The sequence below is a fragment of the Cetorhinus maximus genome, chromosome 8 (assembly GCF_964194155.1).
Source record: "Cetorhinus maximus chromosome 8, sCetMax3.hap1.1, whole genome shotgun sequence".
Taxonomy (NCBI): domain Eukaryota; kingdom Metazoa; phylum Chordata; class Chondrichthyes; order Lamniformes; family Cetorhinidae; genus Cetorhinus; species Cetorhinus maximus.
Window position 1 is genome coordinate 73,038,759 of NC_135886.1, and position 24,930 is coordinate 73,063,688.

Below are 24,930 nucleotides of genomic sequence, written 5' to 3' on the forward strand. Positions count from 1 at the left end.
CGCGAACCTCGTATGCATGAACCCTGGCCTGACTCCACTCCCACCCCCGTGAGAAAGGGACATGCTGTGTTCAGGTGTGGGTCTTAGGATTTCTGGCCATTTCCTCACCTGCCCTCATCTGCCTAAATCATACCTAAATCCAGAGTGTACCATCCAAATAAGTTGTTAGCCTATTACTTTGCACTAGCAGTGCAGTAAACATACCACACGGAGAATACCACACCAACTCTCCTCTGCTTAGGTATATTTTGGAGTTTGTCAGCTTGGCTCAATTGAGAGCAGTATGACTTCAGAGTCAAAGTTTGTGGTTTCTAAACCCACTCCAGATCTTTAGCTCATAGGGCAGAATTTTCCCCCCATTGTGGGGGAAGTTTAGGAGCGGGCGCGTGGAGGCACACCTCCAATCAGCGCCCCCGATCAAAAGCGCGCCGCCATTTTACGGTGGGCGGGCCAATTAAGGCCCGTCCACCGTGACGTCCGCAAGGAAGCGCTATGCGCTCCCTGTGCGGGCGGGGGGGATTCCCTGAGCCGAGAGTGCGAAAGAGCGCACTTATCTCCCTGAGGCTAAGTGCTGCCTCAGGGAGATCGACTCCTGCCTGAAAAAATTTTAAAAACAGAAGAAATAAATTTCCCTGACATGTCCCCTCATGTGACACTGTCACATGAGTTGGGACATGTCCATCACTTTCATTGACAATTTTATTAAATTTTTAAAACCTACATGAAACCTCATCCTGCCCGTGGATGAGGTTTGACGCTTTTTCTGAAGCCCGCCAGGGCTCCCGGCTGTCTGCCAACTTTAAGGTTGGATGGGCAGGTCCATTAATTACTTTAACTACTTTGTCAATGGCCTCAACTAGCCATTGACAGGTCGGCGGGCGCACAGCTGATTTGGGAGGTCCGCCCAACGTCATCCCGCATCATTTTACGTCGGCGAGCAAGCTCCGCCACCCGTTCGCCGAGCGGGAAGTCCTGGCCTTCTAGACTACAGGAAAATACTGACAGTTGCTGAATGAGGGGGCTGTTCTTTGGATGAAATATTAAACCAACACCCTATCTGCCGATCCTGTAGTTCAAGCAAATGCTAAAGGTTCCATGGCACTCTTTGGAGATGACCAGGGATTTCTCTTGATGCATTGGCCAATATTTCTCCCACATCCAAAAATAGATTGACTGTTGATCATTTTATTGCTGCCTGTGGGATCTTGCTGTCTGCGAAATGGCTGTTACATTTGCTTATATAACAGCTCACTGCTCTTCAAAGTAATTTACTGAATACAACTTGCTTTAGAAACTTGTGATGGGATGAAGTACCATACAGAAGTCTTTTCTTTCCCTTTTCATTGATTCAACTAGTGTATGATTTATCAATAAAGACTCAATAAATTAACTGTAACTCCTTCCCCCTTCCTGCTACATCAGTGTTTGATACACTATCACTTACAGCAGGATTCTCACTTAAGATGACTTAATCTAAAGTGAAGGTCAATGCACTTGCTATTTATAGGCATCAATTCCAAATTCTCACTTTTACACTATCAGTTCCAATATCATGTGCATTGCTTTTCAAAGGTGAAATTCATTGCGTGACTTAGTCACCCTTCCAGAAGACTTAGAGTACTTATTCTTGGATCACTCATCAATAAACCTGACCAGGCTTCAAAAATTTCAAATGTCATGGGCGTTATTCATTTTTATTTTAGATTGCATAAACACTGGACACAGCACCCTGTGAGACACCCTCCTCCTTCTTTACAAAACTCTTTCCATCAGTCGTCTAATTGCAGGGAGGATCTGCTGCCTTGCTGAGCTGAATACAAAGCAGTTTGATCAGAAACAAAGTAATCCCTTTTGGTAACTTGGGGCAGAATTTTGCTCTCGTCAGGCGGGGTTGGGTAGGAGAGGTCGGGAAGCCAACCGCTGCCCGCGATCGGGGCCGGACCACGATTTCACGCTGGAGGGCCAATTAAGGCCTGCCCAGCGTGAAACACATGCTGCAGCGCTCAGCACTACCTTTGTAGGGAGGGGGGGTGGAGGAGGATGAGCGGGGAACTTTGTGCATGTGCGCAGGTAAAGCTCCCTGAGGCACAGAGCTGCCTCAGGGAAATGAAGTTATGAAAAATTAAAAATAAAGCATTTTAAGATGTTAAAAAACATGTCCCCTCATGTGACTCTGTCACATGAGCAGGGACATGTTAGCAATTAGTATGAAAAATTTTTTTTTCTAATGACAAACTGAAATCTCATCCCACCCATGGATGAGGTTTCGCAAAAAAATGCAACAGCCGCTTGGCCTTTCCACCTTCCCATCAACCAATGACGGTTAGATGAGCAGCGAAAAATTTAAATCAATTACATTCTTAATGGCCTTAATAAGCCTTTTAATTGTCGGGGGGCACACTGCCAACTCCAATGCACACCCACTGACTGAAATATCACGTGTCATTTTACGTTCGTTCAGGTCGGGCACGCGCCCACCCAATGAGCGAAAAATTCTGCCCTTGGTGTCTCCAAAGGCATATAGAGCAGGCACGAACTCAATCATAAGCTCTAGTGCAGTCTCAGCAAGGCCGAAAATCAATGCTCGTGCAAATGCTGACAATAACCTGGCTGTGGAACACAGACAGTTGGATGCATGTGGAGCTGATGACGGGTGTTGTATAAGCAGCACCTTAGGCACAATTCCATGTAAAATCATCGAGCTATATACAACTGCTTGAAGTGTACTCCTTAATCTCTTTACTTATGAATAATTGTCCAGGAAATGGTGGCTTTATTGGTAAATGCATGCCTGGAATCTTAGATTGGATTCGATCAGGTTGTGATGTATTATGTTCTACCATGGGGTCGCTTTGCTTGTGAACCGGTTGCACATTCACCTGTCGGCTGGTGAGTCTATTACAATATACGGCAGATGCAGAGACCAATATGAAATGAAGCACATACTATTTATTTACACAAATAACAGAGCACTAACATGATGTATGCTCCTCCAACCAGACCCTACTCTAGACTAACAGTAATGTGATAGCCCGTGCTACACAGCTATTGGGTCTTATAGTTATGTGGTCAATCTGCTCACACTCTCTTAAAGGTGTATTACACCTCAGATTACCACATCCCTCCCCCTTTACTTGAAGGTACATTTTACAATATATTAACTATTTACAAATTTAGCCTCTCAGGAGGCTTTTTCAAATATGTTGACCAATGTAGTTCTACGACTTCGGATGGTTTATCTGAGGCCTCCCTCTCTGGAGTTATCTGTCCACAAGGCTCCCCAGTAGGAACCTGTAAGTTTGTCTCTTCGACGCTCTCAGGCTCAACGGGTCCTACAAGTACGTCCAAAGCAAGAGGAATTCCTTCTACCTGCGGTGTAGACCCAAACGGAAAAATTTGGCGCACCTTTACTTATGGATCTGTTTCCCTTTTCCTGAGGTGATCTACATGTCTCCTGATTATCAACCAATATATAGTAGGACAGGGGTCCTGTCACTGCACTGACTTTGCCTGATAGCCATTTGGGCCCATCTCCAAAGTTCTTTGTGAAAACAGCTTCTCCTACAGTGAAGTTTCTTTCACGACTGTGGTAATTGTGTTCATTTTTCTGGGCCTCCTGGCTTCTCTCTACCCTCCCCACTAAATTTGGCCTTATGAGGCTTAACCGTGTCCTGAGACGTCTCTTCATTAATAACTCTGTAGGGGCAACACTGGTGGTCATATGTGGCGTAGTCCTATAGCTGAGCAGGAAACATGATAACTTTGTCGCTATGGAGTCCCCATTTAGTTTTTTTATTCCGGCCTTAAAGGCCTGGACTGCCTTCTCAGCCAACCCATTGGACAGAGGGTGGTATGGCGAGGTCTTGACATGCGTTATGCTATTGAGATTTGTAAATCTTTGGAATTCCCCGCTGGTGAATGCTGTTCCATTATCAGACACTATTATCTCTGGTAAACCGTATATTGCAAAACTCTGATGCAATCTGTCTATGGTGGTGGCTGATGTGGGTGACCTCACCTCGGATGCATCCATCCATTTGGAATGAGTCAATAAGTAAGAGGAACATTGTGCCCAAAAAAGGCCCCACGTAGTCAACATGGAGGCAGACACATGGCCTTCCTGGCCATTTCCAAGGGTGCAGTGGAGCAGAAGGAGGCAATTTCTGCACCTGCTGCCATTGCATGCAGTTCTTGACCATGTTTATGTTCTCAGTGTTCATCCCTGGCCACCATAAGTAGCTGCGCGTTAACATTTTCATTCTAGAAATGCTGGGGTGAATGCTATGCAATTCTATCAATAATGGTTGTCTTCCTCTGGGAGGCACAATGACTCTCGCTCCACACAGTAAGATGCCATCCTGGCAGGTGAGCTCGTATCTCCTGTTAAAACAGGGCTTCGTTTTGTCTGACTTTGGCTCGTTAGACCATCCCTGCAAGACTTGTTCCCTGACATGAGACAAAACTGGATCGTGGTCTGTCTATTCTCTGATCTGTTTGGTATTCACTGGTGACGAATCCGGAAAGTTTAGTAACAAGACAAGTTCTTGACGAATGGGGACGTTCACATTTTTGTCGTTCAGGGGTAATTAGCTCAGTGCATCGGCATTGGCAATCTTGCTTCCCGGCCGGTGGATAAAAGTATATTCATAAGCAGCTAGAATCAGTGCCCACCTTTGAATCCATCTGAGGCAATTGGGGATAATGCCTTATCTTCCCCAAACAAGACCAGTAGTGGCATTTTATTGGATATGATGGTAAAATGGCGATGATGGATGTATTGGTGGAATTTCTTGATGGCAAATACAATGGATAAGCCTTCTTTCTCTATTTGTGAGTATCTTCATTCTGCGACACTGAGTGTTCTTGAGATGTAGCCAATGGGCTGTTCAGAACCATCCGGTATCCGTGGGAGAGTACTGCCCCTACTCCGGAAGGAGATGCATCGCAAATTAAAATCAATTCTTTCTTTGGGTTGAAATGTATCAACAAGGCCGATGAACATAGTAACTGCTTTACTGCCATCAAAGCCTGTTGTTGTGGGGCTTGCCAAGTCCACCTGTGGTTTTTCTTGAGTAACCTGTATAATGGAGCCAGTACTTTTGACAAATTTGAGAGGAAATGACCATAGTAGTTAACCATTCTCAAGAAGGACTTGAGTTCTGTGGCGGTTTTTGGTGCTGGCACCTCACAAATAGCTCTCACCTTGTCTTCTACTGAATGAAGGCCCTGACAGCCGCCCCTATGATCCAGGTAAATCACTTCTTTTACTTGGAACATACATTTTTCCCTTTTCAAACGTACTCTGGCTTGTGAGAAATGCTTCAATATCTCTTCCAAGTGAGCCAGGTGTTCTTGATCAGTTAGTCCTTTTACTAGGACATCATTGAGATAAACCCTTACACAGGGTAGACCTTAGAGTAAATTTTCCATAGTCCGTTGGAAAATGGCACAAACCAATGAGACTTTGAAGGGTAACCTGGTATTCTGGTATAATCCCCATGTGTGTTGATAGTCACAAAATCCCGAGAGGCCTTTTCTAGCTCAACTTGCTGGTAAGCGTGGCTCATGTCAAGTTTCATATATGCAGTTCCCCCTTCCAGTTTGGAGTACAATTCATCAATTTTTGGTATAGGATGCCTCTCAAGTCTGGCCACTTTGTTAATGATCAACTTGTAGTCCCTGCATATTCACACACTCTGGTCAGGCTTTAGTGCTGGAACCATGGGCGCTGCCCATTCAGAAAATTGTACAGGTTGTAAGACTCCCAACCTTTCCAGCCTGTCTAATTCAACATCAACTTTCTCCTCGTGATGCATAGGGGACTGGCCTCACCTTCAAATATCTGGGGGTTGCTCCAGGATCCATGTGGATTTTAGCTTACAGTCCCTGAATCTTCCCGAGCTCTTCCCTGAATACAGGGGCATATTTCTGTAATAATTCTTGCAGATCTTTCATCCTGGGTTGAAAAGTCTCAGTTCACTCCAACTTTAATTCTTTTAAGCCAGTTCCAACCAAGTAGAGTTGGACCCTTCCCTGCTACCACTATCAGGGGTAGGTTAGCAGACTGGCTTCTATGTTGTACTGGAACCTTGCATATACCTTTTACACGTATGTCTTCGCCAGTATATGTCTTTAATCTGGCATCTGAGTTTTCCAGCTTTAGTGAGTGGCCTCCTCCATTCAGATGCTTAAATGTATGTTCCCCTGTGACTGTCATGGATGCGCCTGTATCCACCTCCATTCAAATGGGTTTTCTGTTGACTTCTACTGTCATGTAGATTGGCTCTGTTTTACCCATTTTTAAGTTGCTGTGGCAAGTAAATATCTGACTCTGTTTCTTCTGGTTCCTCCATTATATAAATTTCACGATTTCTGCCTTTTTGTTTAAAATTTTGCCTCAATCTTTCTTTACAATACCGCATGTGCCCATTGTGATGGGAGTAGAAACACTCAGTTCTTTTAAATTGTCATTCTTTGCAAGCTTTCTGGTTCCAATTCTGCTATTATGAATGTGGTTTATATCCGTTAAACCATTGCTTTTTGCTGGTCTGTTAATGGCGGCTGTTTCCCCCTTTCCACAGAGCCCTGCGCTGCCGCGCCATTTCCAGCTGGTGTCTCCCTCCCAACGTGAAGGACGCCGCCATTTTGTGCTCCCTTGATTGCTTCTGAATCCCTGACTGCGCTCTCTATTGCGAGTGCCAACTCCAGCGCCTTGCTGAGGTCTAAATTTGTTTCTGACAACAATCTTTTTTGAATAGCATCTTTGTTAATCCCACACACTAACCGGTCTCTTAACATGTCAGTCGTTTTAAGGCTGCTACATAGCAACTGACTGTCTCTCCAGGGGCGCAACACCTTGAATTGAATTTAAAACATTGTGTTGGTACTGAGAGTTTTGGCTAAAATTGGCTTTTCACAAGATTCACAAACTCATCAAAGCATTTGGAATCTGTGGCATTGGGTGCTGTTAGACTACAGATTAGGCCGTATTTTTTACTGCCACATGTCAATAAGAGGATCGCCTGCCTCTTCTCCTCCCCGATATGTCGTTGGCCAAAAGAAAAGGGCGAGGCGTTCAATATAATGTGACCAGTCATCAGTGGTCTGATCAAACAGTTCAATGCAGCCAAATTGTGGCATACTGGAGGGAGATAACACCGACGTCTATGATGAGGGCTGTACTTACAATCAGCCTGCAAAACCCGGCTAATTCACTTTAGTTGAGTTTTCGCAGTTTTCCTTGGTACCGTTGACTGGTTGTGTTTTGCCTCATTGCCAGTTGTTATGTTCTACTATGGGGTCGCTTTGCTCACGAACCAGTTGCACACTTATCTGTCAGCAGGTGAGCCGATTACAATATACTGCAAATGTAGAGACCAATATGAAATTAAGCACATACTATTTATTTACACAAACAACAGAGCATTAACATGATGTGTGCTTCTCAAGCCAGACCCTACTCTAGACTAACATTTACATGGTAGCCCGTGCTACACAGCTATCAGGTCTCATAGTCAAGTGGTCAATCTGCTCACACTCTCTTAAAGGTGTATTACACCTCAGATTACCACAAAATGAAAGTGTCTTCTCTCTCTGCTGACTGAGAGTACTTGATGAGCAGTGCAAAGGCTGCTTTGCAATAATCCATACCACATAAGTTCAGAAAATGTTTAAGCATGTCCAAGAAGCTTTACCCTTTATCTGACCCATACTACATATGACCTCAGAATTTAAAAAAAACACATTATACAATGCTATAGAAACATAGTAATGAGTCAGATCAAAATAGACAATTATGATCCATCTGATCAGCCCCAAAGCTCAAATGTCATACTCTGTTCTGTCTCATACATCTGAATCATTTTGCGTCCTCCTCAATTTATCTGCCATAAATCTATCATATTCCCTCTTCAATTTGATCGGATAGAAAACAGCAGTGAAGTTAATCTATGTTCCAGGTGTGTAATGACATTATCAGTAAAATTAAGTCCAATCTTCTCATTCCCAGAACACAAATAATGCCAAACATTTTCTTCTGTGGGGAAAGTGCCCCTATGAAAAAAACAACACATTTGACAGACAAAGCACAAACCAAATCTTGAAAACAATTAGAAGGGCGAGCAGCTCATTGGAGCTTCCAGAATGGACAAATGAGGCTACTTTTATTTTTCTGTAATGGCCACAAATATTCCTGACAGAGCCATTACACCTGGAAAGAGTTCACAAGGTAAATTGGACTGTTGAAGTTTATAGCTAGCTGTTGAAGTTTTAGAAGACAAATAAGTAGTACATTTGTTTTGATGATCACTGAGAGCAGCCTGTGGTCTTTTTAATGCCCTTCTAAAAACATGACCACTTCTCAAACACCAAGCCTTCACTAGTTCCATGATTGGTTTGATCAAGGACAACAATTGCTTCTCCAGTTTCATTGTGTACACATCTAGAATTATTTAGCTAGACATTTGAAACATTAAAGTTGTTTTCTACTGGACTACCTACATGGCTCATAACTCCTTATTTGTAAGCGATATTTCTATGGCATTACTCCTAATTGCCCAGCTGCTTTAGCGGAAAGTGCATGAACGGTATCCACCCCTCCTCTTCTCAAAGGCAGTACATCTGAGGTCCAGTACATTTGAGGCTTGTCCAATTGTGTCAGCCTCCTTTTCTGCCCAAACCCAGCAGGCGTTCATACAGCTGTAACTGAGACTATGAATGAGCAATCCTCAGGCAGTATTTTTAAAAGGGCACAGTCTTCAGAAGAAAATGGATGGTATTTTGCTTTTCTTCCACTAAAACACAAGAAATCATGAAGTAAATTTTGTGGAAACAAATAATTGTGTCACTTTATAGATAGTATCATTGGGTGGAATCATCCCAGATTTGCACAAAATGCAGTAGCGGGTGGCAAAAAGGTCATTTTACTCGCCGGCAGCAATAGCAGGTTTTCACACTGTATCGTCCCATTCCTGCCTCATTAATTATGCAGCCACAGGAAACATGCTGCTTCCTCACGCAGGGTGTCATATTTAAACTGCAGCCGTGCACACACTTCTCAATGCTTGCAGCCCAGGATGATGAAAACATGGCTCCAAAAGCAAAGAAGAGTGCAGCTTCCCGATTCAGTGACGCATCCCTGGGATGCCTTCTGGACACTGTGGAAGCCCGCCGTGATCTCCTCTACCCCTGCTCTGGCCACAGGAGGCCCATCAGTCTCACCGCTCCAGCTTGGGAGGCAGTGACAGAGGTGGTCAGTGCCAATGCTGCACACAAGAGGTTGGCCATCCAGTGCAGAAAGAGGATGAATGATCTCACCCATGCTGCCAGGGTAAGGCAACTATCTCATCACTCTAAACTCACACACTCACAAGGCCATTACACATTCACTGCCATCTCACTCACTGCCAGCTCAAGGGACATCACACTCACTCTCCCACACAGACCCTCACATCGCCATCTGGCTTCATCTCCTCTGGAGATTGCGTCCTCAGCCTTCACCATCTTGAGGCCACTTGCACAAATCAACATGTGCCCCCACACACACCCTGGGTTACCCTCTTCCTTTGCGTGTGGCCACTTCTCCCCCTTCTCCAAGCAAGCCCTAGCCCTACAGCCATTGAAAAGCCATCCCTGCATTTTGGCTGGTCTGCTAGGTAAAGGCCTTCCCTTGAGCCATCCTAAAAGTGATGTGGTGCTGCCTGCGAAGCCTGGTACTGATGACTGCGAGTGCTGCCGACGCAAGGTAGGCAAACAAACGTCAAAGTCCCAAGTGAAATGCAGCTCGTCAGGTGCATGTCACTTATGTACAGTTGTGAAACACATCAGCATGAAGCCTGGATGGTCCAGCGTAGGGGGATGATTCCGGCAAACAGGGCTTATAAAGAGATGCCAAAGTACTGAAATTAGGTTCCCGGTGTGCGGTGAGGGGAAACGGTGTGACAGGTGGAGCAGACAATTGCAAGCTGGTTTCACAATGGCGAGAAACTGATTTTTGGCTGTCTCGCCTTATTGGAAAATTCCAGCCATTGTAAAAAAAACACAAGTCTTCTCCCTTGTCAAACAAAAGGATTTTATCAATGATGATTACTTTCTAAAGACATTCATTCTTTTGAATGATAAGAAACAAAAGGTGCTCTAGTAAAGGGTTTTGTTTTGAGGAATGGCCAAAGAGTGAGAAATGAGACATCTCAAAACCTCAGAAACTATTAACCTTCCTTTTCTTCCCTTATCCCTCCTCCTCCCCGCAAAAGGCAAAAACTCAAGCTAAAGTAATTTTCCACAGCAGTAATAGTTTCTGGTAACCTTGCTCAAGTATTGTCTTAGACAGGGCTTTTGATGGGATGTTCAGTACAAGGTCCAAATCTGAGACAATGGATACACAGCAATTCCAGCAGGGCCGAAAGAACGGTTACGAGTATAGAAACTCTGATTTTTTTTCTCTCTCTCATGCTTAACATAATCCAGAGAGTTGCCAATTAATGGGTGAGGAGAAAACATTAAAAATTTCAAAGAATATCATTCTCTCCCCCCACAGTATTTAGGAGTCCAGACCTAACTACAAGCCTGATCTAGCAACTCAAGACTAGGCAGCAGCAGAATTGTACTCAACCACAGCCTGTAACCTCATTGCCCGACATATCTCCCCCTCTACCATTACCACCAAGCCAGAGGATCAACCCTGGTTCAATGAAGAGTGCAGGAGGGCATGCCAGGAGCAGAACCAGGCATACCTAAAAATGAGGTGTCAACCTGGTGAAGCTACATCACAGGACTACTTGCGTGCCAAACAGCATAAGCAGCAAGTGATAGAGCTAAGCAATCCCACAACCAACAGATCAGATCTAAGCTCTGCAGTCCTGCCACATCCAGTTGTAAAAGGTGGTGGACAATTAAACAACTCACTGAAGGAGGAGGCTGCACAAATATCCCCATCCTCAATGATGGGGGAGCTCAGCACATCAGTGCAAAAGATAAGGCTGAAGCATTTGCAACAATCTTCAACCGGAAGTGCCAACTGGATGTTCCATCTTGGCCTCCTCCAGAGGTCCCCAGCATCACAAATGTCAGTCTTCAGCCAATTTGATTCACTCCACGTAATATCAGGAAAGGGTTGAAGGCCCTGGATATTGCAAAGGCTATAGGCCCTGACAATATTCCGGCAATAGTACTGGAGACTTGTGCTCCAGAACTTGCTGCACCCCTAGTCAAGCTGTTCCAGTGCAGCTACAAGACTGGTGTCTACCTGGCAATGTGGAAAATTACCCAAATGTGTCCTGTACACATAAAGCAGGACAAAACCAATCCGGCCAATTACCACCCCATCAGACTATTCTCGATCATCAGTAAAGTGATGGAAGGGATCATCAACAGTGCTATCAAGCAGCACTTGCTTAGCAATAACCTCACTGATACTCAGTTTGGGTTCAGCCAGGATCTCCCAGCTCCTGACCTCATTACAGCCTTGATTCAAACCTGGACAAAAGTGCTGAACTCCCGAGGTGAGGTGAGAGTGACTGCCCTTGACATCAAGGCAGTATTTGACCGAGTGTGGCATCAAGGAGCCCTAGGAAAACTGGAGTCAATGGGAATCAGAGGGAAAATTCTCTGCTGGTTGGAGTCATACCTAGCACAAAGGAAGATGGTTGTGGTTGTTGGAGATCAGGCATCTCAGTTCCAGGACATCACTGCAGGAGTTCCTCAGGGTAGTTTCCCATCCCAACCATCTTCAGCTGCTTCACCAATGACCTTCCTTCCATCATAAGGTCAGAAGTGGAGATGTTCGCTGATGATTGCACAATGTTCAGCACCATTCACAGCTCCTCAGGTACTGAAGCAGCCCATGTCCAAATGTAGCAAGATCTGGACAATGTCCAGGCTTGGGCTGACAAGTGGCAAGTAACATTCGTGCCGCACAAGTGCCAGGCAATGACCACCTCCAGTAGGTGTGTATCTAAGCAACATCCCTTGACATTCAATGGCATTACCGTCATTGAATCCCCCCCCATATCAACAACTTGGGGTTACAATTGATCAGAAACTGAACTGGACTAGCCATATAAATACTGTGACTACAAGAGCAGGTCAGAGGCTAGGAATCCTGTGGCAAGTAACTCACCTCCTGACTCCCCAAAACCTGTCCACCATCTACAGGGCACAAGTCAGGAGTGTGATGGAATACTCTCCACTTGCCTGGATGAGTGCAGCTCTAACGACACTCAAGAAGCTCGACACCCTCCAGGACAAAGCAGCCCACTTGATTGGCACCCCATCCACAAACATTCACTCCCTTAACCACCCATGTACAGTGGCAGCAGTGTATACCATCTACAAGATGCACTGCAGGAACTCACCAAGGCTCCTTAGGGAGCACCTTCCAAAACCACAACCTCCACCATCTAGAAGAACAAGGGCAGGAGACACATGGGAACACCAACACCTGGAAGTTCCTGTCCAATCCACACACCATCCTGAGTTGGAAATATATCACCGTTCCTTCACTGTGGCTGGGTCAAAATCCTGGAACTCCCTCCTTCCCTCCCGCCTGGTGTACCTATACTATGTGGATTCCAGTGGTTCAAGAAGGCAGCTCACCATCACCTTCTCAAGAGCAATTAGGGATGGGCAATAAATGCTGGCCTAACCAGTGAGGCCCACATCCTATAAATGAATTTTTAAAACTGGGCTGGATCCCAAGGCGACCTCCTTTTGTGCTTCAATCACAATTTCCAGTGATGATTCACAACCCTCTGGATTAAAAAATGTTTCTCCCGCATCCATATCCCCTGGTCCTATAGCCATCAATAACTGGAAACAGTTGTTTTTATTTACCCTGTCTGACCCCTGCATAGAGACATCTTTATCAAATCACCCACAATCTTCTATTCTAACAAAGGCTTATTCAACCTTTTCTTCGTATTTGATTTCTAAGATGGCTGTCCTGTGAGGACCAACTGGGTAGAATGGGCCTATGTTGCCTGGGCTTTAGAAGAATAGGAGGTGATTTCATAGAAGCGTATAAATGTCTTACAGGGCTTGAGAAGAGTAAATGCTGAGAAGCTGTTTCCCATAGCTGGACAGTCTAGGACTAGGATTCTTCATCTCAGGATGATGGGTCAGCCGTTTATAACAGAGATAAGGAGAATTCTTCTCTCTGAGGGTTGTGAATCTTTGAAGTTCTTTTCGTTCATTCATTGGTGGAATGTGGGTATCACTGGCTGGGCCAGAATTTATTGCCCATCCCTAATTGCCCTTGAGTAGGTGGTGGTGAGATGCCTTCTTGAACCTTCATTCCATTCTAGAACATTGTTTGTTCCAATGCGCTGTGGAAGCTTGGTCAATGAGTATATTCAAGACTGAAACCAATAGATTTTTGGGCACCAATAGAGGAAAAGGATATGGCAATAGGATGGGACGTGATGTAAAAATGCAGCCATTATCTTATTGGATGGTGGAGCAGGCTCAAGAGGCTGTATGACTGAGGAAGAATTTTCGGGTCGGTGAGCGGTGACGTTGGGCGGGCGTCCCGACATCACTGCGCGTCATTTAGATTTTCAGTTCAGCGGGCATGCAGCTGAGTCGGCTGCCCGCCCACCAAACTGTCAAAGGCCTATTAGGGCCATTTAAAAAGCAATTAAAGTAATAAACTGAGCTGCCCATCCAACCTTAAGGTTGCTGGGCAGGCGAAGAGCTCAGTCGGCCTTCGCATTTTTCATGGAACCTCATCCACAGGTGGGATGAGGTTTCATGAGGGGTTTATAAATTTAATAAATTTTTCCATTAATGTTCATTGACATGTCCCAGCTCATGTGACGCTGTCACATGAGGGGACATGTCCTAAAATTTTTTATTTTCCTTATTTAAATTTTTGAAACTTAAACTAATCTCCCTGAGGCACCTTTTTGTGTGGAAGAGCGCAGGCCCCGACTCAGGGAAAACCCCCCCCACTCCCGCACTGGGAGCGCTCAGTGCTTTCAGGCGCGCTTCACGCTGGGTGGGCCTTAATTGGCCCGCCCACATAAAATGGCGGCACGGCCCCAATCGGGGGCGCAGATTGGGTTCACGCCCGCCCCCACACAACCTCCTCTATGGGGGGAAATTTCTGCCCCTGATCTTAGTTCATATGTTATTCTTTAAGGGGTGCCTTGGCCTTGTTTGGCATAAAATACTAAAGAATAATTCCATGTTGAGGGCTCACAAACCCATGCCCATCCAACAGTATACCGCTGTTCCCACCTTTTGTGGGTTTATCCTCTCCCAGGAAAGGATATATGCGGAGATAGTTAGACTGCGTAATGATGGCACATTCCCTTCCCTAAAGGACATTGGTAATCCAGTTGAGTTTTAACTATTGGCTATTTTTCCAGTACAAACCCACACAAAATTCAGTTTCACCATGGTGGAATTTGAACTGATGACCTTTGAGTTATGAGTTTAGCGGCATAGCTACTCAACTACCATACCTTATAAGTGGAGCTGCGCCATGTTGCTAAGGTTCACCATTACCCACAGTAAGTGGCTACTCTCTTGTAACAGCCCCTTTATAATGTGAGCAGTTCCTTAACTGTTAAACTTGACATTAAAAAAAAATGGGCAGATATGAAGTCAAGGGCTATTGCAGGATTACTGTAGAAAATGGAATTCTAACACATGCCCGACTGGCCTTCAACATTCTATCCTTCATAAAACTGAGGCCATCAAAACTCTACTTACCAAATCCTAACTTATACCCATTCACTCATCAGCCTTGTGTCTTGAACCTAAATTGGCTCCTGGTTAAGTAATGCCTCAATTTTTAAAATTCTCATCCTTGTTCTGAAATCCCTCACCCCTCCCTTTCCCTGTAATCTCCTTCAGCCCTGCAACCCTCCGACGTATCTGAATTTTTCTGATTCTGGTCTCCTGAGTGTTCCTGGTTTTCACTGCTCTACAATTGGCAGCCATGCAGTCAGCTGCCAGAGCCATAAGCTCTAGAATTTCTTTCCTAAACCTCCACCTCCCTCTACTCCTTTAAGGTGCTCCTTAAAGCCTACCTCTTGTGTCAAGCTTTCGGTTATCTACCCTAAAATCCCAAATTTTGCTTTATAACTCTCCTGTGAAGCACCTTGGAGTCTTTTATAATGTCAAAGGTGCTAAATAAATACAACTTGTGGTTGGCAATTTAGTAATCTATTTATTTCATACAAGGCAACAACAAGCCAAATAAAAATTAGCTTGTGGGATTATTGCAAATTCTTTTCACCTCCAATATGTTGATTCAAATTCAGTTTATATGCATAGATAGAAAGTCTCTTCCCTCATCTGCCAGCAAGGATTCTACGTTCTTCTGATGAAAGTTCATCAACCTGAAACGTTAACTCTGTTTCTATCTCCACAGGTGCTCCCTGACCCGCTGAGTATTTCCAACATTTTCTGTTTCTATTTGAGATTTCCAGCATCTGCATTATTTTGCTTTTCTATGAGGATTCTACTTACAATAGATTTAGGCACTCCCAATCTAGTTGCCAGTACGTATAATCCAACAGCACAAAACTGGCCCTATTTATAGTACAAAATTGGTAATCTTACTCAGAGGCCCACATGATCGGCAGAATTTTGCTCTCAGATGGCAGGCGGGCCCCACTGTCTCGGCAGCAGGCAGACAGCCGACCCCCGCCACCGAAACGGGACCCGCAGCCATTTTGAGTGGGCGGGCCAACTAAGGCCTGCCCAACAGGAAGCACTATGCACTTCCTGTGCTGGGGGGGCGGGGGGGAGGGATTTCCCCATCTGTCAAAGTGCACTCTTTCGCACATGCACGCGAAAGAGCGCACTGCTCCCTGAGGCAAAGTCCTGTCTCAGGGAGATTAGTGACAGGTAAGAAAAGTCAAAAAATAGAAAAATTAAAAAATTATTAACATGTCCCCCTCATGTGACAATGTCACACGAGATGGGACATGTTAATAAAAATGACATAAACTTTAATAGACTTTTTAAAAATGGACATGAAACCTCATCCTGCCAGTGGATGAGGTTTCATGCTTTATCAGAAGCCAGCTGGGGCTCCTGGCCTGCCCGCCAACCTTAAGGTTGGACGGGCAGGGCCTTTACTTATCTTAATTAGCCTGTCAATGGCCTTAATTGGCCATTTTCCCGTCGGTGAGCGGGCCCCACCCCCAAATCACCAACGGGAAAATTCAGGCCGATGTGTGGTGTGGGTAATCAGTGCCCCACTAGTACAGGAGGAGGTGGTTTTCTGAAGATGGGGTACATTAGGGTGGGTTTTGAACTTCATCAGGGCAATACCTGATCCAGCAGTGCTTGTATTGTACAGTATTTTCCAGAATAAAGAAATGAAGTATAGCTTTCAGTAATTTAAGTCAATGAATTTTCCAACATATGCTAAGACATTCTTGGTTGGAATGTTACCTGGCCCTAGTTCGAAGTTTTTTTAAAAAATTAATTTGAGATTTGGGAATCCCTAGCGTCTGTGGCCCTTGAGAAGGTGGTGATGATCTTTCTTCTTGAACTTCTTCAGCTTGTGTGGTGAAGTGCTCCCACAATGCTATTAGGTAGGGAATTCCATGAATTTGACCCAGCAATGTTGAGGAAACAGCAATATATATCCAAGTGAGTGGGGTGTGTGTCTTGGAGGGGAAGTTGAGGGTGATGGTATTTCCATGCAAGTGCTGCATTTGTCCATCTTGGCGGTATAGGTCATGGCTTTGGGAGGTGCTGCCAAAGAAGCCACGTTGAATTGCTGCACTGCATCCAGTACAGATAGTGCACATGGCCGTCACAACCCGCTGATCATAGAGGAAGCAGCTGCTTTAAGCCAGTGGATGGGGTGCCAATCAAACACACTGCTTTGTCTTGGATAGTGTTATTGGAGCTAAATCCCATTCCCAGGTATGGGAAGCATTCCATCACACTCGAGAGGAAACAGCACACCCAAACTCCGTGCAAAGAATAACATCAATGATGAATAATAGCCAAAGCAAAAAGGTTACCGATCTACTTCTATGTTTGTACTAAGACTTGGAATACTAGACTGAGAGTCAGTGAATTCTTGAAGAATAGAAGATAACAGTTGCATTGATATTTGCTGACAGGTTAACACTGCAATACAAGAGAGCAAACTGAAAGAGGAATGCGATGAGCTGATGGACATTATTAGGCAAAGGAAGCAGATCATTGCTGTGAAAATCAAAGAGGGAAAGGTAGGCACTTCTCTGTGTAAATTGTTCATTTAAATTCAGTAAAACAAAGACCAGGCTCTTAGTATCCAACCTTCCTCCATCTATGGTTCACAAAACACTGAGTAAGACACTTCTTCGTATGGTTATATGGAATAGCCTTTATTCATGACTAGCTTGAATGATCAGCTCAACTGGAAAACAGAGGAGCTTTCAGCTTTAATTCCTATCTTTTGAATTCTCTAAAGAACCATTAAAAACCATGCTTCTTTATACATTATATTTTATCCATATCAAAGGTAAATGTCATAGATAATAATTCATGATTTGAGATCCTGAAGCCAGAAATCCCACCCGTCGAGAGCTGCCGGTCAATCAGAGGCTGACTCCAGAGTCTTTGACAGGAATTGTTTATGGATCCCTAGACTCAGGTGAGCGAGTGAGGTGGGATGGAGGGGTCACATGGGGATTGGAGGCAAGACCAGGGGGGTTGGCTTTCAGCAGTCACACCCCCTTCACAATGCCAGATCCCTCAATCAGGCACTGAGTACCTTTGAAAGAGGGATCCCCCCTCAAAGACACAGGCAGCATTCAGAGGGTGTGGATAAATCATGCTATTCACATTTAATCCCTGAGCCTCCACTAAATTCTGTTGGGCTCAAGGATAATTGGTGTCAACTGGCTCAATAATAAGCCTAATTGACATCCCACCGTGAGCAGCAAGTTTCCCTCGTGAGTCCCTTCCATCCTTCAGCTTAATTGCCTCTCCCATGATTAAGTGGGCCCAACTGCCATGTTTCACACCAACATTGGCTGCAGTAAATCCAGCCCTGTCAACTCGTGCAAGTAGTTGTAGCTGTTTACCTTCCTTAAAAGAGTTACTGACTTAACTGTTCCTAAACTCTTTGAAAAACAGGCTTTATCAAGCATTATCTTTCTATACTACAGTTAATGAATCATCTGCCTTTCTTTATACCTAAATGTCTAAAGCTGGACCTTAATCACTCATGGTTGACTTCATTAGTCTCATGTATTTCTATACACAAGCACTTTTTATATCAGAAGGTAAGATTTGTCTGTCAACACTTCAAAGCCCACCCTATGTATCCTGGAAGACCAATTGCTCAAGATACAAAGAAGTTTGACAATAATCCTTAATTCTCCAAAATGCCCAAGATGCATCCCCCCAGAATGTCTAGCACAGGCCTTTAAAGTTAAAAAAAATGTCACCAGAGAGGAAGTGTTGTTCCATTAAAGAGGAAGTATCACTATGGCAAAATCATGACGCCATTCTTTAAACGACAGCATTTCTTTCTTAGACACTCAGCCACATTTTGCACTGAGATTCGTGGACTACTGAGACTGCTGATGTGATAATGGTCCGATATTACATCTACTGGTATAGGTTGCTTTTACTTTTGAATTTTAGTTTTAAGGTGATCAGAATTTGTTGTTCTTTGTTTTCTGAAAAGGGATGGCGAGATGGTTTACTATATTTTGGAAGATTGGGCTCCTGATGGCAAGGTTCAACAATTTAAATGGCATCTCGATGAAGTTCCATCTTTAATCAGTTATGATTAAGTTTCCCCTCTTAAAAAACATCCCATTATTGACCCTGCTCTTCTGATGTAGAAGCTCTCCTGTCTTTTTTCTTGTTCTCTGTCTTAAAATAATGCATTAAAAATAACGCTATGAATTGTGGCATATTTTGGTGAGTAAGACATAAGCAGATTACTGCTCATGTAGCATTTGCATTCAATAAATATAAGGGGACCCTTAGAATTTATGCAATTTTTTCCTACACCTTAACAGCTGAATCGTGTTCATGGAAATCTTGGGCTCACACCAGTGAAAATATACATGATTCCCAATTGTGATTTGTATTTAGTGCTGGGTATTTAGGAAAACTGCTTAAAGCTCTCTTATAACTTGACAACAGTCAGATTTCAATCGAATAGCAGTGGAGTTAGCTGGAAAATAGTTCAAAAGAGGAAGTCAGGTCCATTTTGAAGGTTAAGTCTCATTAGCATAGGCCCGATGGACTGCAGGGGAACAATGAGCCCCCTTGGAGCAACCCACCACCTCAATATAAAGCAGCCTACAGGCCAGGGCAAGTGGGAGCACTCCTCCTCTGGTCACATAAATACAAATAAAAATTTACTTGCTAAGCTCCTCAACAGTTGGACCGCCAGCTGATACTGGATGGAGCATGCAGGGTGCATGGTATGCCCAGCGCTGTCCTAAAATTACAATCAGGGTTCATAGGGCCTTCATTTGTATATTAAAAAGGCCTACAGCCTTACTCAAGTGGGTGTTCCGACAAGGCCCTTCTGACATTGGTGTCACCCAGAATGGGAGCAGGAGCATAATGGTGAACGTTACCCCACCTTTTAAAAGCACTTAGCGGCTGAAGTTAAAACCTACCTGTGTCTTACTCTGCTGTGAACACTAATAGATTGATGAAAATGTTAGTGATATTTTCAATTCATATTTACCCAGTGAGCTAATTATCAGGGTTATCCCAGCTTTGATCATCAGCCTGTTATGTAAATAGATCTGTCCCGGAATTTAAGAGGATTAAATCTGTGGTATCTCTCTTCCAGCAGACATGACAATTATGCAAAATTTTCCAAGGTTTTCAATGAAAAGCAGGAAATTATTATTTATTTAAGAAAATGAATTGGCAAAGCCAGAGCTATTCCCCACTGACCATGAAGTTGTCATGGGAGGTGTGCGCCATAATCCTAATGTCATTTAGGACAAGAGTTAACCATTCAATGTCTTTGATCTCATCGTTCAATGCACAATAAATTACTGTAAAATGAGTTCATTCTGCAGTAAATACACTTGCTGTATTTGCATCTCACTTGAGTTTCTCAAAATATTTACTGTTAACATTATTTAATGATTAAGCTGATTCGAAGTATTCCAGAAATAAAAACAAAATGCTGGCATTAAAATCAAAAATTTCTAGAAATTAGCAGAAGGTAAGTCAGTGTCTCGAAAGTGACGAGTATTTTAGGTGTAGATCTCTTATCCTTTCTTATGTCGGGTGAGATTAGTTAACTCAGCACAGGTCAGAGATCTAATCTGGCACAATAGCATATCACCAGACTTAGGGGTGAATTTACCATCCAGTAGAAGTAGGGCAGTACCACCCAGAAACAGTGGGCTAGGACCTAAGATTGTCACCATCATTGTGACCATGCCAACATTCCTTCAGGGCCACTGCTAGGCAGCCTCGAGTTAGGCAATAGGCTCATTTAAATGCTCCTCCCAATACACAGAACCCTAATCAGAATTTTTAGACTGAACCAATCAGAGCATACTTTCCTGTGTTATTGTGTAATTCCAATATTGGTTTCATCCATTAAGAATTCCCAACAGGATTCTGACATTCTGCAGTGAAGTTTTTTAATATAGTGGTTCATATTAAAATAAGTATCCTGTAGGTCATGATATAAAAGGGTTGTTCAATGCAATAATTGAAACAGTTATTTCAACATTATTGAAAAATTATCTTTGACTTGCCAAAGCATCCTCCAGAGAGCAATGGTCATTTACTGAAGAATATTAATCATGCTTATGTATCCCTTAAGGGCCAAGATTTTTTTTAAAGTACTATTGCATTTGAAAGCGGTCACTGCAGTGAACTCTACAGACAATTGAGCAGAATTTATTTTCCTGAGTTATGTTCAACAGTCTTTTCGTGTTGCTTTCTCTGCAGCTGGAATATGCAGATTAGTTGGGTTTTTTACTGGCAATTCCATATGACTAGCGATCAAATCTGGCACCTTAGCATATCACCACACTTTTGGGGTGCACTTTCCACATTCCCATCTCCAGTTCCCCTCTTCTCCTAAAAAAGTACTCATGCTGGCTCTGATCAGTATCTTTGTTTTCATCCCCAGAGACAATGGGCCAGATTTTCGTTCCCAGTCGGGTGCGCAGAGACAGGAGAATCCCAGTTCCATGAGCTGGACCTATAAAAATGGCTGTCTGGACATCAGATTTTTGGTCTGGGGGTGGGTGCAGCCTAGAATAGGAGTTGGACTGGGCAACCCAAGAAGAAGTGAGGAGGCTGTTGGGTGCAGAGGCGGGCTGGGTAGAAGGACTGCCTCAGGGCTTGGGCAGTATCCAAAATAAAAGAAATGAAGTTTAAAAGATCCCTCCAACCCTCACCCTTCATCCCCCATACTCCCCATGCCCCATCCATGCCAATCCATGACACCTCTTGCTGCCTACCCACCTCCATGGTCCCGATAGCCCCTATGCCCTCTACCCACCCCATGACCCCCATAACCCCTATGCCAACCCATGCCCCCATTCATCCCCATGGTCCTTTGTAGTCCCTGTGCCAACTTAGTGCCAACTCATGTTAACCCATGCAACTCCCTTTGCAATTTTAAGTTAACTCAGCATAGTCCTTAGATTGAATCTGGGATTCTCCTGATTTAGATTTTTAATTGCATTTATTATTTAAGCTGGCAGGCGTTGGATTTTTTTTATTCACAGTCAAAACTATGGAGGTAGGAATTTAATTTCTGCACCTGTTAGCCCATTTTTTCCCACCCAATTATTTTAATGGATTGAAAATGATGTGTGCAAAGAACTGGAGTTCCTTCTCCTATAATTTTACACTAAACCATCTTTCTTCTTTCTAGCCTTTTTTTATATAACCACTTCAACAATCAAAATATGAATAGGGCAAGGTATTCTTTCTCCAGAAGCAGGCTCAACACCTTCATTAATGAGTCTGTTTATCCAAATCCTAAGCCTTGTTTATTTATTTTCTTTCTTTCTAACTATTCCTCATCAAGGTTATGAAGTTGAGAAAACTAGCACAGCAGATAGCAAATTGCCGACAATGCTTGGAGCGGTCAGGGTCCCTCATCAGTCAAGCAGAACACAGCCTGAAGGAGAATGATCATGCACGTTTTTTGCAAACGGCCAAAAATGTAACGGAAAGGTGGGTGAGACTTGCTGGGAATATCAGCCATTCTATGGTTCAGGCCAACTGTATCTATGTACTACCCATACATTGTAAAGGACAATTTTTCTCTCCAGTTTTCTCAGCTCCTCTCCTAAGGGTGATGACTCATGTTAGATTGCAGTTTCATATGCATCACTCATCGCTCGTTACCTTGTCCAAGCTGCCATTCTTCAATGTCAGCTTGGACAGTGACCAGAATCAGGTTAATTGGCCTTGGGATTCATTATAATTGAGTCCAATCTTGTCTTCTCCCACTGTGTACATGCAAGTTCTTCCCAGTAATGGATTATGATTATGGGCAGGAATCCTAGCTGAAGTTTCTCCTTCCTTGTCCAAGGGTTAGGGTTAGGGTTGATTGCAGCATTAGTATCCAACCCCATCTGCAATCAGTTAGCATAGCTTGACCCTTGGGCATTCAGCTTATATGGTTCAGATCCACGCAGAGTAAGGTACAACCATCAAGGCATTGGGGAGTACGTTCTTTGCTCTTTTTGTTTTATTAATTTGAAGTGCTCAATTATTAGCAAAATATTATTTCAGACACTACACATAAAATACCTCCTAGAACTTTATAAAATGGATGACAGAATTTAAGGATGTCGTAACCTTTTATGGGTTTTAAGTGACCAATTGGAATTTTTGATAAGGGACCAATGGTTATTGCAGATATACAATTAGGACAAAAGCATTTCACAAAAAAAGTTTGTTAATAAATGCAAAGCAAAGCTTAATTCTTTAATGACAAAAGAAGCTAACAGGCAATACTGTGCTTACTGATTGAGTCTACCATGTTCAAATTTATTTCTTATGCCTTAATTTTCTCTCAGTTTTGGTTCTTTCTTGTCAAAGCTAATGAAGCAAGTTGAGATACTATTGCATAAATGACAACTTTCTCAGTACCAAATGTACATGACCATTCCCATTTTTAAGCTGTGAAAGTTAGATTTACATGCAATTCTATCATAAGGTCGTGATTTCTGAACTTGATACCATCAACACACATCCAAGTTTTTATGGGTAGTCATGAAAGAGATTTCAGGTGGGGTAGCCCTGACATAATTTTCATTTCTTAGCTTAGAGAATTGAGACCAGTAGTGGTGCCCCTACCGTTGTCGTGGACGAGATCAGCTAACACAACTTAGACTGTATGGCTCAGTTCTAAAATGGTGGCAGATTTCCCTCTGAGCCACCAAGAGAACTCATCGTAAATTGAAATAAAAATGTAACGTGACAAATTTTCATCACCAAAGACTTATTGTGCAACCGATCTACTGTAGTATCAATATGCCACATTGTGCATTCTGGCTGCAACAACAGACATTTTTCAAGTGAAGTGTTCAGATATTGAACATGTCTTTAAAAAATATTCCACATTAAGCTGTGCCTTTAAGAATTTGCATCTTTAGTTCTGTGACCCCTGTGAAACTTCAATGGCTCATAGTTCTGCTGGCCGTGGCCTGTGACTGCAAAGTTAATGCAGGAGGACAGCACACAGCAACTCAATAACTCAGCGATTTATTGCAGTTCTAGTAATGCCTTACAGCACTAAGTATCACTGAACGGAAAGCAAACCAGACTTTGCTATTGTTTGTGTCTCTAAGCAGCTCCACAGGATCGACCTCAAACACTCCTGTGTTTCGCAGTTCCCAGCAGTGCTAATTAAATTTCTTATTGAAGGTAATTATATCCTTAGTCAGTGATTATATGTCACATCAAATTTTAAAAAGTAACATAAAATCAAGTGTGAGAAAAAGCCCTTCAGCCAATTGCAGTTCATCTTTCCAGTACCCTAACGCTCCCATTTCAACATCCAATGCATTTGAACATCTTTTTGTCTCTGTGTCTAAGTTTATTCCAAACATTTCTCACTTGAGTAAAGAAGCCTTTCCCAACACAGCTCTACATTTACAATTGACTAAGTTTGACTTATAGCATCTACTTCTAGTTCCTGGCTTATTATGAACCAATACTGGGGTTACTTTAGGCATGCAATTCAATATTTCAAACAGCTTAGGTTCACAATAATCATTTTTTTCTGGACAGTTTCTTTAATATTCCTTACAGCTCTCCACTTTACAATTAGAATCAGTGCTGTTGCTTTTCTTTGTATCTTGTTTAATAGATGGATATTAGTTTTGTGACATGGTTACCAAAATGAAGCTTTGTACATGCAATCTGACTAGTTTTAATATAATTTCTGAAGATTTATACTCTACTGTTCTACCTGTACGTGCTCCATCATATTATCTAGACATTGGGTGGGGGGGGGATTTTCCAGCCCCACTAGCCACAGGCATCGTCACGGGCGGGATGGGAAGATTTGAAGAGCAGGCAAAAATCAATTGACTTTTGACCACTCTCCAAATTTTTCATCCTGCCCACGATGATGCCTGCTGCTGGCGGGGCCAGAAAATGCCACCCATTGAAAATGCCCGGTCTATTATGTGCAGTTTCTCGCATTGTCTTGCTGTGCTAATTCAATTCTGTTCCATATATGGTTTGAATGTGGTGACGTACCTATGTTACTGTACCCCAAAACAAATCTATCTCAAGAGATAGGGGAAAATGTAAAAAAAAATCAGTTCAACATAATAACTATTAATTCTGGTTATTTTCCTCAACAGTTTAAAAAGAACGCTGATTACACAAAACAATGAAGTCTAAAGCTTTGCCGCTTTTTTTAAAACTTGCTTTACAAGTGAGATACTTCTTAAGAATTATTTTCTAATTCTTGTTAATTCATTTCTGTCTCTGGTTGCTCTGGCC

The 24,930-nt window shown here is 43.2% G+C and overlaps 1 protein-coding gene across 3 annotated transcripts in view; it reads left to right on the top strand.

Moving 5' to 3' along the window:
* mid2 (midline 2) overlaps positions 1-24,930 on the top strand; it is a 274,644-nt gene that overhangs the window by 209,828 nt on the left and 39,886 nt on the right. For all 3 annotated transcript variants that reach the window (XM_078547035.1, XM_078547034.1, XM_078547036.1), the window contains exons 4-5: positions 17,088-17,195; positions 21,992-22,140. In XM_078547035.1, coding sequence (XP_078403161.1) covers positions 17,088-17,195; positions 21,992-22,140 — 257 coding nt within the window. The remainder of the gene's footprint in view (positions 1-17,087; positions 17,196-21,991; positions 22,141-24,930) is intronic.